Source organism: Pipra filicauda, unplaced genomic scaffold (assembly GCF_003945595.2).
Source record: "Pipra filicauda isolate LSUMZ 115617 unplaced genomic scaffold, ASM394559v2 scaffold459_size522612_pilon, whole genome shotgun sequence".
Classification (NCBI taxonomy): domain Eukaryota; kingdom Metazoa; phylum Chordata; class Aves; order Passeriformes; family Pipridae; genus Pipra; species Pipra filicauda.
The window spans coordinates 110,611-127,388 of NW_024104597.1; the positions used below are offsets into that span (position 1 = coordinate 110,611).

The following is a 16,778-nucleotide window of genomic DNA, read 5'->3' on the forward strand; positions in this document are numbered from 1 at the left end:
GATTGACTGACAAATGAAAAAACAGCAGAACGAGAAGGTGAAGGTTGGAGTAAAGGAGCAGGATCCTCTGTTTTTCCAAAGAGCTTTTTCTTTTGCTCTGTGTTTTTGTTTTTCCTGAAAATTCTGGTGTACTGTAACCATTTCAGCTTGGGAAGGAGTTATTAAGAAACAATTTCCTAGACTGGATAAAAATGAGACAAATTACTGAAGTTAAATCATATTAAAATTTAGAAGTTATCTTATGGACATAACAGCAACAGTGAATTCTGGGATACACATCCTGCTCTGGAGACTGGAAAAAAACCAAAACAAAAAACCCAGAAAAAGGTAAGCATTCTTCTGCACCTCGCGACTGATAGGTTCAGTTCCATTTCAGGTTTCCAGTGCACAGATAGACATTGAAATGAAATACCCCACATACAAAGGATTTCTACAAGTATGTGTTAACAATTAAAGATCTCAATCTTCTGCAAAGATCACAAAATCTTTTCAGGTTCTGTAGTAAAGTCCAATAGATTTGGTTAATTTTTCCCTTTTTTTGGAATCTTATACTCCTCAGGCATCTCTTAACCGGTGTTTACTTCTGTGTGTACTGTCCTCCTCTCTTCCCATTTCTGCTATTTAAAATAAGGTTTACTAGAGTTGCCCTTTGGAAATGAAGAAACTGTCCCCGATGTATTTTAAGAACTTGTTGCCTGTGCCCTGGGCACAGAATACACTGAGTTGGACGGGACCCACAACTCTTGTCCTTTGGATGCTTAAATACTACGAAACGCGTTAATACCTCCTCACCCTCACTGGATGCCCTAAAGACTGAACCCAGTGCCACCCTTCTCCCTCCCACCTTTGTCTTTACCTTGTCAGGTCTGTCTCCCTTTGTTCCCGGGCTTCAAAGGCTGGGCACACCTGTCTGAGGCACCTCCGAGCGCCTCCCTCACCAACCCGCCCCTTCGCCGCGGGAGCCGTGGGTTGTTGGGTCCCTCCCTGCCGCCGGCCGCCGCTCAGATGGGGACAGGTGCACCCTGTTTTCCCGACTCCGAGGGGACTCTACGCCAGTGGCTGCTGCGGGATGCGATCCCCGAATCCCTGCCCTGGTCCCGATCCCGCCGCGGGATCGCTCCCGGCCCCGTTCGAACGGCCGCCGCCAGCCCGCGCCTGCGCACTGCACGCCCCGCCGGAGCTCAAGACAAGGCGAGTCGGCGAGGCGAGACTAAAAAACTACGCGCCCCGTCAGGCCTCGCGCGGCCCGCTCCCCACGGCCGGAGCTAGTGGGCCCCTCGCGGGGCACGCTGGGAGTTGTAGTTCCTCGGCGCTTGGTATTGTCTCTCCCCTTTCTCTGTCCGGGAACCCGACCGCCACCCCGCCGGGCGGGCGCCGTGACTGACAGCGCCGGCCAGCCAGTGGCCGCCGCGCCCTCAGGCCGAGCCCGGTGCCGTCTCCCCGGTGACCGGCGGAGCCGCTGCCTCGGCGGAGCAGCCACAGCCCCGGGGGACGGAGGTGAGTGAGTCCGAGCGGGGCAGCGCCCACCGCTGCCCGCCCAGCTCTCCCATCCCCCGCGCCGCCGAGCGCCCGGCCCGGGACCCCGCCGGGGTGCGGCGGGAGGAGCGGGGGCGGCAGATGGGCGGCGGGAGAGGGCCCGAGGGAGGGGAGCGCGGCGGCGGGGGCCGAGGGGAGGGAGGGGAGAAAAGGCAGCCCCAGGCAGCCCCTGTGCGCGCCCCTCGGGCTGCGGCACTGCCCGCGACCCCCGGCGCGCAGCGCGGAGGGGCGGGCGGGCGGTCCGCCCGGGGGGGGGAGGTTCGGGGGCTCTCCCTGAACTCCTGTCTTTTACCGCTTGATTTTTCAAACCGTCCCTGCGGGCTCAGGTGCCGTTTTCTCCCCTCCCCGCAGCTCCACCCACCCGGGGAGCGGCTGCCCCGGTTAATGAGTAACCCCGCGGAGCGCTGCTCGGGGAGCGGACCCGCCGCCCGCCCCCCGCGGCGTCCCGGGTTCCCCCCCGTACCCGCGGGATGCCCCCGGTGCCCGCGGGATGCCCCCGGTGCCCGCGGGATGCACCCAGACGCCGCCAGGAGCCGGAGCCCGCGGGAGCGAGGCTTTGGGAGCATCCAGCCGTGCCCCTCCTGCCTGCGCCCCGGCAGAGCGCCCCGAGCCCTTCCCGGCCGCTCGTGTCCCTGAGCGGATCCCGCCTGAAGTGCTGCCCTTTCTTTGCGCGGCGCCCCAACAGTTCTGTAACGTGTTTGCAAGAAAAGAAGGGGGAAAAAAAAATGCCTGACTGCCAAAAAAACCTTTTCCCCTTCTTAAATGCAACAAATGAAACTGAGCTGTAGACGCATGACTGTCTATACAACAGCTTTAGAAAACTTTGTCCGTAGTCGCATGGCTCTTGTCAGACAAAACAGCAAATGTCCTATTTATGTTCCTTACACTTCGTACATCGACGTCGGTGTGAGAACAGTTTTTATTAACAGCTACTTTTTAGCCTGCTTTTACTAATTACAGTCAGTATTTTTTGAATGATCACGCTCGGTACAACTAATTGTTTTCTAGCAAAGCAGTTGCTGCTGATACAGGGAACATAATGGTGTGTTTTGCCAATTCTGAAATGCTGATAAGGTTTTTTTTATTAAAATATTGTTCTGCCCAAGTTCTCAAACAACTGGTAGCTGTCTTCTACCAGTTATGCTGTTACATTTCTCGTGTAACTTGTCTATAAACATGTACCGCATTTGAATAGTTATTGGAATTCAAATTTTATAACTTCATTTGAGCTTTGTAGTTACTTGGCATCATTTGTGAAAGTCAGTTCACAATGATGCCTTAAGATGCCTGAAAGTGTGTCATCCATGCTGAAGAGTCTTTTGCATTACTTCAAGATGTGTGTGAGGGATGAGGGAACAGTCCCTCTCCTCTATGCACTTCCACTTTGCATGCTTTATCCTTTTACAGTCCCACTATTGAAAAACAAAATTAGGCCAGACAGTTCTTTGCTGTGTCTCTGCACATTAATATGGATACTGTAGTGCTGAGTATCAGCTCATTTGTAAAGGCTTTTTGAAAGGAACTGGTGGTCAGTCAGGTAGTCTTAAACTTCACATGCTCCCTCACTGCCCTCTGTAACTGTGAAGGTTAGACTGTATCAGCAGTGTGCCTTCTGTTTCTGTTCTTTTTGTTGCTATGAGATAACAAGAGCAGAAGCAGGAAACAAACCGCCTCTTTCTCTTGAAAGTAAGCAAATAAGTGTTATTTTCTTTGGAGTGGAGGGTTTGAAAATGACATGAAAAGCCAGCATGGTTATGTAAAAACATTACATACAGAAATGCAGTGTTTGTGGGCTAAAGCACAATCCAACTGTAACTGGTATTTTTGGTGGTTTATACCCCACGAATAATTGCTTCAAATGGTAGACCAGAATGCGTGCTGGCAGAAAACTCAAATGTTTCATTTTGTTTTGCAGTTCTATGACAAAGCTGATGTATATGGGCAAATTATGTTATTTCACATTCGTGTATATATTAGTGTTTTTGTCTGAAATGTTCTGTGAAATATCTTGTAGTTATAAAACTACAAAACTTTATCTCAGTGCAAGTAAGATGATGTCTGTTTCACTACATTTGTACTTTGTTTCACGTTGGAGAAACTACACGTTTTGTAATTTATTACAGGAAAAGGTTTTTCAGACATATGATTACTTTGAAACTGTGGAAGTCTGTGCCACTTCTGTGCCATATCTCTTTAGCTCCAGGTTTCAAATCTGCAAAGAAATTAAAAGAAAACTTAGGCAATTAGATAATTTAGTTTTGAACTAGTTTGTTAAGTTTGTCAGTCAACAAATCTCTGTTGGAATCTCTCTGCTTATGAGAAACTATTTTTATAACTTTTCCATTTGCCTGTCCCACCATTTTTGCAGAGAAACATACTTGATTACTGAAGGTTCTTGTAGAAGAGATACATTTGTCCTTTGTCTCAAAGTTTCCTAGATAAATTTAGTGAGCTGTTCTTTGTCATGGTTGAAATTGGCACAAAAAATGCACAGTAATATTCAGGTACTGAGGGAGGGAAAGGGTGATTTTTCCAGTGAAGTAACAGTTTTATTCTTTGGTTGGTATTTTTTTCATTTTGTTTTTATTTTAGTGGATATACACATTAATAGCAAAACCCCTTTAATGTTGAATTACTTCCTAACTTTAAACTCACAAAAGTACATAAACATATCAATAGGTGGAAGACTTCACACCTGTGGAACATTATCATTAGAGAAAAGTAATATACTAGCAGCCTGCTGTTTTGTTTTTATAATTGTCAGGTTTTTGACTGATGTTCCATTATCAGTGTTTATCATCTGAAACAAATGCTTGATGTGTTAGGAGCATAGGTTAGGAAGGCAAATAGATAAAATGACTTGTGAATAGAATTAAAAGGAACTCTCTCTTAGCAAAGTGGAATTGTGAGGCAAGACAACAATGGGGTTTACTTCTTCCCAAGAGCACCCTAACTAAATTTTCATTGTACATTTTTTTTTTATAGTGGCATTTAGGGTACTTTTTTATAGAATAGAAAGATAACTGGAAATCTGTTTTTTTTCATCAGCCACTTCAACATTACAATATTGAATCTTAATTTTTTAAGTAACAACTGCTTTTTATTATATTTTTAGAATGAGATTATTTATAATCTCATACTCTTTTAATTGTTTCCTTTCCTCCTGCAAGCTAGTAGTGCACTTTTAGGTGCCAGATACTATGGGGCATTATATTAGGTTAGCAGCAGAATTTTGGTGGGCACCCAGGGGGCACATTAGGCTATTCTCCAGACAGTTGAGAACAGAAATATTCACTATAAGGCAAATTAAAACACATGTATTTTCACGCTCCTAGATAGCAAGTTTTTATTTACTGATAGGCATTTATTAGTTCATTTTTTTGGTTGGAGAACTACATCTTGAAATGTTTAATAATTATTCTTAAAAAGTAACAGACCTACTTAGAGATAGCTGAATGCACAGTGATGTCTTAGTTCCCAAGTTTAGCTTCATCAGGAAAGGGTCAAACTTCGTTTAAGGCATGAGAACAGATGCAAGTTGAGGGGTGTCTATTACAGCAACGTAAGAGTTAAGTTTGGTTAAATGTTTGCAAAGCATTTCTTATGTTATGATTTCCATTCAAAGGTTAAGTGTGAAGTTTCATTACTTCTTACAGTTAAGGGGTTTTTTTTGTCTAAAACTGTAGGAAAACTGTTGCTAATGAAGCTAGATAATTGCTATATTAAAACAATTTGCAAAAACCATACTACGTTGAACAGTCACAGCTGCACCGTCAAGACAAAAACCCTAATGTCCCTTTGTTCAAAACATTACACACTAAACCCCAAAAGTAAAGCCAACAGGATGTCTTCTACTATCTTGAAGGCTGTCCTGTTTTGGGTTTGGAAGGGTCCTAAGGGAATTACATCCCTTAGTAGAGTATTTAGTGGAATATTCAAGCAATAAAAGTGGTTTTTTAAACTTCATAATCAAAGAGCTCGTAAGTACTTAAGTAGTGAAGACTTTGATCCTAGATTTTATTTTAGTTTTGGTTTGTTTTTTAATTGGTGAAACTTTTGAAATAGTTGCCCTTCTATTTGTTCTAACCCAGGCAGAAATGCTGTGAAAGTAGTAAGCTGTGGATTGAATCACATTCTGAGTATGGGTTTTTTTGTTATTTCTGTAGCTGAGAACAATGTCAGAAGGATTTCTTAGTCATTTTTCTTCCATGCAAGCAGTGGGTGGGACACCACTAATTTGGCACTTTAGATGTGATAAAGAAATGTGTTGTCTCTGTGTGTATGTGTATATATATTTTTATTGTGTGTTTTTATCCAAAATGTTGCCTGCATTTTGCCCACATATACAAGATACTTGCTTTCAAGTACCTTACACGCCTTAAGTATGGTACAATGTGACTGAGTTGTGAATAAGCCTGTGGACCAACTCAGAGCAGTAATTATTTTCAGATTAGTCTTCCATCATCCCCATATCACCATTGGTGAATCAGAGCTCAAATCAGTCCAGCACTTTAATTACCTAGGCAGCCTTATCTCCTCAGATGGTAAGATTGATGGAGAGATAGACAACAGGTTAGCAAAGGCACATAGTGCTTTTGGAAAACTCCATAAAAGAGTTTGGCGTAATAAACACCTGAAGAAAAGTACAAAGATCAGTGTTTACAGAGCCATAGTGCTGTCTACTCTCTTATATGGATCTGAATCATGGGTCATCTACCACCACCACCTGCAACTCCTAGAACGTTTCCATCAACGCTGCCTCCGTACGATCCTAAACATCCACTGGTCAGATTTTGTGACCAATACATCTGTTCTAGAGCAAGCAGCTGTCACAAGCATTAAGGCCATGTTGCTGAGAACACAGCTGCGATGGGCAGGACACGTCTCCAGGATGCAGGACCACCGCCTCCCTAAGATCTTGCTCTATGGTGAACTTGCCATCGGCTGCCACAAGAGAGGAGCCCCGAAGAGAAGATACAAGGACTCCCTGAAACAACATCTCAGCCTCGGCCATATTGATCACCATAACTGGTCTACTCTGGTCTCCAATCGGGAGGTCTGGAGACACACCATCTATAACGCAGCTGATGCTTTTGAGAAAGCACACAGGATCACCCTTGAGGAGAAAAGACAATGCAGAAAGATTCGTGCCTTGCAGAATATACCTCCTAAGGAGTCTTTCTGCTGTGCCTTTTGCAACCGGACGTGCCTGTCTCGTATTGGCCTTTTAGCCACCAGCGCACTTGTAACAAACGTGGGTAAAGCCCTTCTCAAATCTTCGTTCACGAAGCTCAGCCATGTGTTCTCACTTGCTCAGATGGAGTTTATTGTGATTTTATGTAGCTGTAGTCCTATGGTTATTTCTGTCAGTCATCCTCCAGACCTATGGAGGTGAGAGTTCATATCATACAACAAGGGGATAGTTTCAAAAATTGAACAAGTTGTCATTTTTTTAATTTGTGTTAAGACATTTTTGTGCATTTTAACCTGCTTAGTGGAAGAAACCTCTCTAAAACAATGGAATTTACCCAGAGTATATTTTAGAACAAGACATCCAGACTTCAATGTCAACACCAAAATGTAATGAAATCTACTATTTCTTGCTGTTCATGTAAAGCTGCTTTATATTAATTCTAAAGTCATGACTAGATTAACACTGGCAGCATGTGGAGTTCTTTCTCACTCTTGTTTTTTTTTCTTTAAATTTTTAAGCTAAACTAAAACACATGGATGTTGGAATGACTGATTGAAATGCATTTTTACAGTGTTTGCTTTCTGACAAATTGGTTTGGAATAGATTAATTGGTTAGTGTAACAGCAAATCTGATCTTGGATCCCTTTGGTCTGATCCATGACTGAATGCCCATTTGTTGTTGCACATGTAACTGAAATGTGTGTAAGAATGTTGAAGTTTGAGATACCTACTTTAAGCTGCCCTTACAGTCAGTCAGTGGAGAGATACAGGCAACTCTAGGGGTACTTAATCTGTTTTACATGGATACATGTGGTACCTGTTTCTATACATTGAATGTTAAGGGGTGAGGTGTAGCTGAGTGGATAGACACGAGCTCTCATTTTGATGCTGCTGGGAAAGGATAGATGAGCTTCATCCGGGATTTTCACTGTGCTGTAAAATGCAGTGGTATAGCAATGGTGCAGTAAGCCAGAAGTTAACTGAATAATAGATAATGTGGAGGGGGTTGGGAGGACATAACATGCTGTAATATAAAAACACTGACTGGACATCAAAAGGCTTAGGTTCTGTTCTTTGCCATTCAGTCACTTTGTCGTTTTAGACAGCCACTTCATTTGGATTTGCTACTCCTTTCTCATAAGTAAAATTAAGACTACTGAGTACTGAAAGCCCTGAGATGTGATTGAAAATTAAAATGTCTTTTTTCTTTCTTTCTTTAGGACTTCATCAGGCAAAGGAGTGATGCTCTTGAAACATGACAAAAATCTGGACTAAATAAAAGTTTTCCTATTGCAGGAATAAAATCCAAAATGTATAGGCCAGGGGAAACAGTCAAACGTCGACTCAACATGCATGCTCCTCCACGGATAAGAAGTGTGGAAGTTGCTAGAGGAAGAGCAGGTTATGGGTTTACCCTTTCTGGACAAGCTCCTTGTGTTCTTAGTTGTGTGATGAAAGGAAGCCCTGCAGATTATGTTGGACTTAAGGCAGGAGATCAGATATATGCAGTTAACGAAATCAACGTGAAAAAAGCCTCTCATGAAGATGTAGTGAAACTTATAGGAAAATGTTCTGGAGTCCTGCACATGGTCATTGCTGAAGGGATTAGTCATCTAGATTCATGTTCGAGTGATGAAGAAGTTGGTTTTTATGATGGGAAGGGGTGGCTGAAACCCAAACCTGACTCTAAGGCTCTGGGTATAAACAGAGCAGAGAAAGTTGTTGAAGAAATGCAGTCTGGTGGCATCTTCAACATGATCTTTGAGAATCCTGCTCTTTGTGCTGGTAACTCAGATAATTCTGCACCAAAACAAAGATCATTTTCAGTTTCTGCTGCTATGAAATTTGAAACTGGCAATGAAAGTGTAAGCAATCCAAACCTACTGTCAAAGGAAGAAATAGCCAAAGTCCTGAATGATGATTCAGTTTTTAGACTTGGACTGGAGGGCGCAGAAGACTTTGGATTAGATGCAAGCATTTTAAATGTTGCCATGATCGTAGGTTACCTGGGCTCAATTGAACTTCCTTCAACAACCTCGAATTTGGAAAGTGACAGTTTGCAGGCTATTCGTGGATGCATGAGACGTCTGCGGGCGGAACAGAAAATCCATTCCCTGGTGATGATGAAGATAATGCATGACTGTATTCAGCTCTGCAGTGACAAATCAGGTGTTGTGGCAGAATATCCTGCAGAGAAACTGGCATTCAGTGCTGTTTGCCCAGATGATAGAAGATTCTTTGGACTAGTTACAATGCAGACAAACGATGATGCAAGCTTGGCTCAAGAGGATGAAGGGGTTCTGAGGACATCTTGCCATGTTTTTATGGTGGATCCTGAATTATTTCATCATAAAATTCACCAGGGTATAGCAAGACGTTTTGGACTGGAATGTACAGCGGATCCAGATACAAATGGCTGTCTAGAGTTTCCAACATCATCTCTACCTGTTCTGCAGTTTATTTCTGTCCTGTACAGGGATATGGGGGAACTGATTGAGGGAATGCGTGCAAGGGCTTTTCTTGATGGTGATGCAGATGCTCATCAAAATAATAGTACAAGCAGCAACAGTGATAGTGGAATTGGAAATTTCAACCAGGAAGAAAAGAATAATAGAGTTCTGGTGGTTGATTTAGGGACCAACCCGAGTAAACACATTCCTAACAGCCTGTGGGAAAATCCAGTAGGAAGGGGACAAAATCAACCTGCTTCCCATTGGAATGGCTTCTGTCATGAGCAAGAGGGAAGCATTCCTTTAGAAGTAATACAGAATGATAAGACCCAGAATGTAAGCAAACACTTAAGTCCTTCTGCTCGTATTGAAGTGCCATTGGTTTCCTCCCGAAATTCAGTACCTCCATCAAAGAAAAATGCTGCAGGCACAGGCAATCAAAGGTGGTTGCCTGTGCATGTGTTACAAGAATGGCAGCATGGAAATGCCAGCGACCAGGAGTCGTACACGGATTCTACAGATGGCTGGTCAAGTGTTAACTGTGGAACCCTTCCCCCACCAATGAGTAAGATTCCAGCTGACAGATACAGAGTCGATGGCAGCTTTGGTCAGCCTCAGCTAAAATCTCACAAAAATGAATGGTCTAAGAAGATGTTTTGCATTCAGAACAAATTTGGCCCTCCCCACAGTATTAGGAAATCTAAAGAAGATAAAAAGGTAAGAATATGTTGACATTGGTTCCTAAAAATACCCCAAAAAACCCCACCCAAACCCATCAGCCTATGGTACTTTTACACCATAATATTTGCGTACTAAAATGTAAACGTATTATATCATTTACAAAATTTCAGATGAAGGAAATAATATGGTTCTTTCTTGTTTGCAGAGGCGTTGCATATTCCTCTTTAATTTAGTGCAGCTCTGGAATTGTATTTCTGCTGGAAGTGTTGTCTGTTAGTGTTTTCTCACATTTCTTCTTGTCTCTTCATTGTTTCCAAATGTTGCAGTGGCATTGCAATGAAAGGAGACATGACAATTTAGCAACTTCAGTTTCTTTTGACCTCCAGCAGCAAAAGAATGGAAACAGTCTGGATCTTAAGTCTGGTTCTTTTTTGTAGAAGACTGGCTTGCAAATGTTGTTATTTTATCTATCTAATCTATGGTATCTATTTTTATAGAGATGTAGTCTAATCATTAGTCAAAAACCTGGGTTATAGACTTTTAGTTTTAACTGAATAAGACTATTTTATTACAAAAATTGATTCCAGCAAACCTCTCAATACAAGTAGCATTAAAAACTGACATCAAAAACTATTCCTTAGTGGTAGGTCACAAATCTAACATTCTGCCAGTAAGCTGTAGTTCAAATTTTATTCCAAATTACTGGATGAAGTAGATGAAGCATCTTCTTGTTTTGTCTATATTAGACAAAGTGAGGCGATTAAAAAAAAAAAAATGGTGTGGGAGGAGTATCCAAGTATACAACATGATTGCATACTGTTCCCTTTGTGACATACGCGTTCTGCTGTTGAGGGAACTAATCTCTTGGGAGTCTGTTGTTGATAACTGGGATTTTAATAAAGTGGAGGTCATTGGTCCAACACTAACAGAATTAGTAGCAATGTTGTATCTGAAATATTTGCTGACTCCAGGAAAAGACAGAACCTTATAGCTCAAATTAGTCTTTGAGAAGCTTTGTCAGTCCATGACAGGAAGTTTTGCTTATATGATTGATTCAAATGTCCATCGTGCTATCCAAATGTGTTTTGAAAAAATGTGGCTTTTTTCACCTGATTAAAAATATACAACTGCTACTCAGGTTGATGACAGTAGAGGTTCATTAGTTGTTTCATTCTGTTACAAACAAAATCTTTGCAGTGCCGTGACAGTCAGTTGTAGACATTTTAGGTATTAGATTGCAGACCTTCAGAATGTTTTGATGTGAAAAGAGGAGTTATTTTATATTGCTTTTTCTGCACTGTGAAGCCAAAAACTTGCACATATGTTCTTTTGTATGCTTTTTGTGCTGAAAATAAAAAAAGTAAACTGGTATAGAGAATAGTTATACACTAGTGTATTGTGAAGGTGAAGTGACTGCTATAGGCAGCAGTTTTCCAGACCCACAATGATGTATTAAATTTCACGTGATCTTAAATCCAAGGCGATTCACACTTTCAAAAGGCAAATAGAAACTATCCAAACAGAAACACTAAATTTGTAAACACTGCCCACCCAACGAGCTAAGAATCAGTTCTATCTGCTACCCTGAAGATTACATGCTTCATGATCTCTGCTGACAGACCAAGGAAAAGACCTCTTTATACGCAGCACCTGGTACAGATGCGTTGTTCCCAAGTGCTCTTTGAAAATTGGACCAGCTGCATTGGATGCTGCTGAAATTCCTTCAGGGTCTCTCTAACAAATTTTTATCTGCAGTGTTGTCCATGATAGTAATATGGATTGCATTTTTTTCCAGAAAAAAATATTTTGTGGAAATCACAAATATACTAATGAAAATCTCATAGAAAATTTTATACTTTAAGATGAAGGATGTTCTATATATGGGCAAAGAGTAACAATATTTCACCTACTGTATCACTCAGATCAGCATAAACCGACTAAGTATCTCAATCTTCCCTTTTAAATATATTTACTAATAAAATAGACATTCTGTTCTTTGATTAATAACAAATTTCTTTGAAAGAACACATTTAAAATGTTCCTACATGGCTTTAGCATTTAGTGTCTTCATTAAGGCTACAGAATGTCTTTTGCATTTTAGTGTTGTTTTCCAGTATTTTTGAAGGCTGTCGAAACTGATGAAAAAAGCTTAGGAAGGTTATTCGGAGTAAGGCATAGAGATGAAGTTGTACAATGTTCTCATCTTGAATCTGTAATGAAAATAGTCAGGGGATGTACTTTATTGGTGAGCATACCTCCATATTTTAGGTACTGCAGAACTAGGGAAAATCTGGGTTTGCATCTTAGAGCATTAGTTCACTTTCATAAGAGAGTGATATTCAGAAATTCAGATTCTCTTTTTTCTTTGTGTGAAAAGTTAAGACTGCCTATTCCAAACCATTATTCAGGTGGGTTCTAGAAAACTACACGTACTCAGCTTCCTGTGACCTTTTTAAGTGCTAAGGACTTATTTTACACAGCATGCTCAGACTCATTCCAGTCACGGAATAAAGTATATGAAGTGGCTACATGGGATTAAATTCATATTTTTACAACCTAGTGGCTTAGTCTAATGGGTCGTTTGGCAGAGCAGTCTTTAAATTGCTTTTAATTAAGGTGAGTTTTTTGTCCTTTACGTCAATACTGAAGGTAATATATCCAGTGAGTGAGACTGTATGGAAGCCACTAGAGGGAGAAAAGGTTACCAAAGCTAGAATTTTTTGTGATGAAATCTCTACTTCCATATTATATACTGTCTGCCTTGGAGCTTTCATTACACGAGTTCCTGGATGCACTTCTGCACTAGCAGAACTGCTGTGCAGCTAAACAGTGATGATCACAGCATGTAATTCTGAAAAATACTTTGTATCATACAATACTAGTGGGGGGTAAGATGGGCCTAAACTATTTCCAGATTTTATAGCTGCACTTACAAAACATTTGTGAATTGTACAGCACAAAGGAGCAGATGTGAGAAAGCATTAGTGCACATATCTGTTTAAAATTGCACTTTCAGAACTGAGGCTGGGAAGTGTTTCTTGTGGGTAGGAATAGATATGGTGTTTCAGACTTCACAAGGAAGGAAATACATTTTCTGAGCTTTGTTTTCCCTTTAGTGATGATGTTTTCAGCTCAAAAAGTAGAATTATGGTTAATTCTGTAATAATTGGCAAACCCACTTTTAAAATACTAATTTTCTTTACACTGCTCTAAAGCATTTTAAAATTCAATATAAGTGTGAATAGTTGAAACTAGTTAAAAATGCCTGATTTGGTTGCTAGTGAATAGCATGAGGTTTTTTGTTTTGCTTTAAAATGTTCTAAGAGAATATCCCTAAATTACTGAACTCATACTTTCACAAAAGCTGTATATCTATTTTTAACTCTTAAATGGTTTCTAAATGGTGTCTTTTAATTTTTTTTTTTTTTTTTGTATGTGGGAAGAGGAGAACTAAATCAGGGAAATTTTGGTTCCAATGCACGCCTTCTGAGTGAGATTTACTGGAAGGTGCCTCTGGCCCTGTGGACCTCTAAAATTATTTCCTGTACTAAACTTCACATTTCTGGTGTTCCTTAAAAGTGTCACATGAACAGATTTCTATTGAAGCATCTAATGAGAATTCTTTGGAGTCTTCTTGACTTCTGTAGGTCTTAGACTGAAAAAAGTAGTGGGAGGCCTGATGATGTTGCTGAAATTCGCTGAAAAGTCAGCTCATGGAAGGCAAGGTGCCTTTCAATCTGGGAATGACCACGGAAGATTTCTGGTGACAAGAAGCTTCTGAATTGTTTTAAGACTGATGCTGGGTAGGGGTGTGTAGTCTTGTGAGGTCTATAAGACTAACATAAGAAGAGCCTGGTTATTTTTTTCAGTGGGAATACAATAATTCCTGCTTTTCTGTTTGTTATTCCATTTGCACTGTGCTGCCTTTACTGTTGCATTGCTATTTTCACCTTTTTTAGCATCCTGCTGAGTTCCAGTCACTTACCTACTCACTCTTTTTGCATAATTTTTGGGTGACGCAAATGAAAAGCAGCATAAGCAATATGAAAACATCAGGGGATGTTAGGATTGGCAGGGGGCTTGAGAAATTGCCGAAAAGGGAAGCATTCCTTTCCCTCTAGTCTAAATTAATATAATACATTTGATTTTGTTCAACCCTCGCTCTCTGTTTTCAGGCTAGTGCCTGGCCAAAGATATGTCTACCCATTACTGTTTTAAATTAAGTTTTACTGGGAAAATACTCTTTTTTCCACTGGAAAGCTCTATAACAGTCAGTTTAGTCTTTAAGTTCTTTCTCCATGAGAACAGAACCCTAGGCATTGACCTCTCACCATTCTTAAAAAAAAAAAAAAAAGTTTGTTTTTGATATTGTGGCAGTGAGTATAACATTGAAGATCAAAAGAGGTTTTACAACCTGAGCCTGATAACTAGCATTTGGGTAGGTTTATTCCAAGTGAATATGACAAATATGACAAATTACATTAAAATGTAATTAAAAAGCTTTTCAAAAATGTGGGTATTGATTTTTAGAAACCCTTTCTGTTTCACATTGTTGCAAGATTTCTATCTTGACCACGTTATTGTTTGTGCTAATGAAAAGTGTGAATTTGTAACTGGATCATATTTGTAGATCTTAAAGGAAGACTAAATAGATAATCTCATTATCTGAGACTCACTGGACAATAGTACTGCAAATATATATATATACACACATATATGTATTCTAAACTATAGAATGTATCAACTGCTTTGAACCCTCATAACTCAAGCTACTGAAAATATTGTAAAAATGTAGAAGAGAGAAGACAGATATGCAGTACTGTGGGGTTCACTATATTATATAATATATAATATATTTCCTGGGCAACTATTATATATTATTGTTACTCTGGTTTGATCAGAAGTTTAACTGTAACTACTTCAGAGTTGTCTTTGTTTCCAAAGCAAGTGTTGCGGAAGAAGAAATGCTGGTAAGTTAAAAATGGAATTTTATGGGGAGGTGAAAATTTGTAGTTTGCTTCAGATCCAAGAATTGCAGTTTTTTAATGTTGGTAACTGGATGGTAAACTAATTGCAAAACAGATATTTTAGATGCAAAAACAATGTTGGCAAAGCTGTGTGGTTCCCATATTTGTTTTTTGTTGTATAATTACATGTTTTTTTCCCTTTCCTTTATAATTCTGTTTGCTCACTAGCTTAAATTGTTCTACCACAGCTGTTTATAAAGCAGAATTAATGGCAGCTGGATTGCTATTCTTATGCAGTACAATTTAATATTATCCTTTGGAATTATAGGCTTTGGTCTGATTTGAGATGTATGTATATACCTTAAAGAGAACTCAACTGAAATCCCAGACACCAAGCTAAATCTGAGAATGTACTAATGTGAGTTAATCTGCAAAGAGGCATTTATAGGAAATAGGTCCTCTGATACATTTTGCTATGAGAAATTGAAAAGCAATTACATGTTTAGTAGTTTCATTCAGCCTTTTCATGTGTATTGTAGTCTTCTAAAATTATTTTTAAAAATGGTCAGTTCTAGGATCTTTAAAATGTACGAAAAGTTAAAATAATTTGTGTGCTAGAAAGAAACTAGTGTGGAGAAAATAGCACTGAATGAATTGAAATAATGAAAAATGGTTTAATTTTTACATTTTAAACGTAAAAGCTTTGAGAGAAGAGATTATAAAGTTAATGTCTGTACAAAGATAGATCTGAATTCCTTGCAGTTGAGAAGATTTAGAGAAGAAAAGGAGCTGTAAAATACCAGTTCTTCACTGTAGAAATAGATCCATATGGAATAAAGGTCTTTAATTAACAAAAATAAGTATGGAATTTCTAAAACTTATCTGAAGTGGTACTTTTTGGCATTCTTGATATCACTTGATTTATATATTCCACAGTTTAATAGTGTGGAAAGAGAACACCACATAATTGTACTTTCCATATAGTTTCATTTCATACCTGCTAATATTTGTCATGAGAAATACTAACAACATTACTCTCTTTTTATTTTCTCTTAGTGATTCTATTTTGTTTTAAACCTCAACCACCAGTAACTTACTTTCCAGTCAGAAATCACCTTATTCTTCTACTGTCCAAAAGTTTTTTCATAATTGTAATATAATTGGTTGCTCTAATATTATTTTTGAGATGGGTTGACCTGAGCTATAAGCAGTTTTAAAAATGTGTGGGCAGGCAATGTATTCAGAAAGCTTATTTCTTGATTTTTTGCTTTTCTGATGATTCCTGATCAGAATTTTGATTGCTACTGCTTATTGGTCTATACTGATTTAATGTTCCCAACTAATGCCTACCTAATGTTCAAGATGATTTGGAGCCAGTTGTTATGTTGTCTGTAATTGTAATTTTCTCCATAGTTTCCCCTAGTGTACTAAGGTCTTTCTATTCCTCTGCAGTTTCCAACAGGCTTCCAACTCATGTAAAATACTATTATCTAGTTATATTGAGAAAATGATCTTACTATTTAATCTGCATTAATAACATCAACATTTATGTGGTTTTTTTTTCCTTGAGAAGGGATTAGGATGGTACTGAAGTGTAGATGGTCAGTGTTTTATGCCTAATATCCTTAGTATGGGAGACAAGCAATAAATTTCATTTACTTGGATGTTCAGCATGACAGCACAGTCTCTTTTCTATGTCTTCTGGGAGTGCATAGAGATCTTACATGAAATTTTACATCATTCTTGATTGTATTATGGGTCAAACTGTCATTCAAAATGCTACTGTAATGGTTAGAAGGCAGTGAAATGTGTCATTATCATCTGATTAGTAAAGAAGTATTCTTAGAAGTGATCAAATCTATTGACCAGTAATGGTGAATAATAGCATTTGAATTCTTTCTCATACTGGTGTCCCCCAGCCACCTGCCCTCAAAAAACCAAACCAAAACA

General features: G+C 39.7%; 1 protein-coding gene across 5 annotated transcripts in view; it reads left to right on the forward strand.

Moving 5' to 3' along the window:
• Window positions 1-1,381: 1,381 nt before the first annotated feature.
• RGS12 (regulator of G protein signaling 12) overlaps window positions 1,382-16,778 on the forward strand; it is an 89,586-nt gene continuing 74,189 nt past the window's right edge. For 3 of the 5 annotated variants that reach the window (XM_027718417.2, XM_027718418.2, XM_027718422.2), the window contains exons 1-2: window positions 1,385-1,497; window positions 7,951-9,897. In XM_027718417.2, coding sequence (XP_027574218.1) covers window positions 8,041-9,897 — 1,857 coding nt within the window. In that variant the 5' untranslated portion in view covers window positions 1,385-1,497; window positions 7,951-8,040. Of the gene's footprint in view, window positions 1,498-7,950; window positions 9,898-16,778 lie in introns of all 5 variants that reach the window. The other 2 variants (XM_027718420.2, XM_027718423.2) reach the window with 2 other exon arrangements.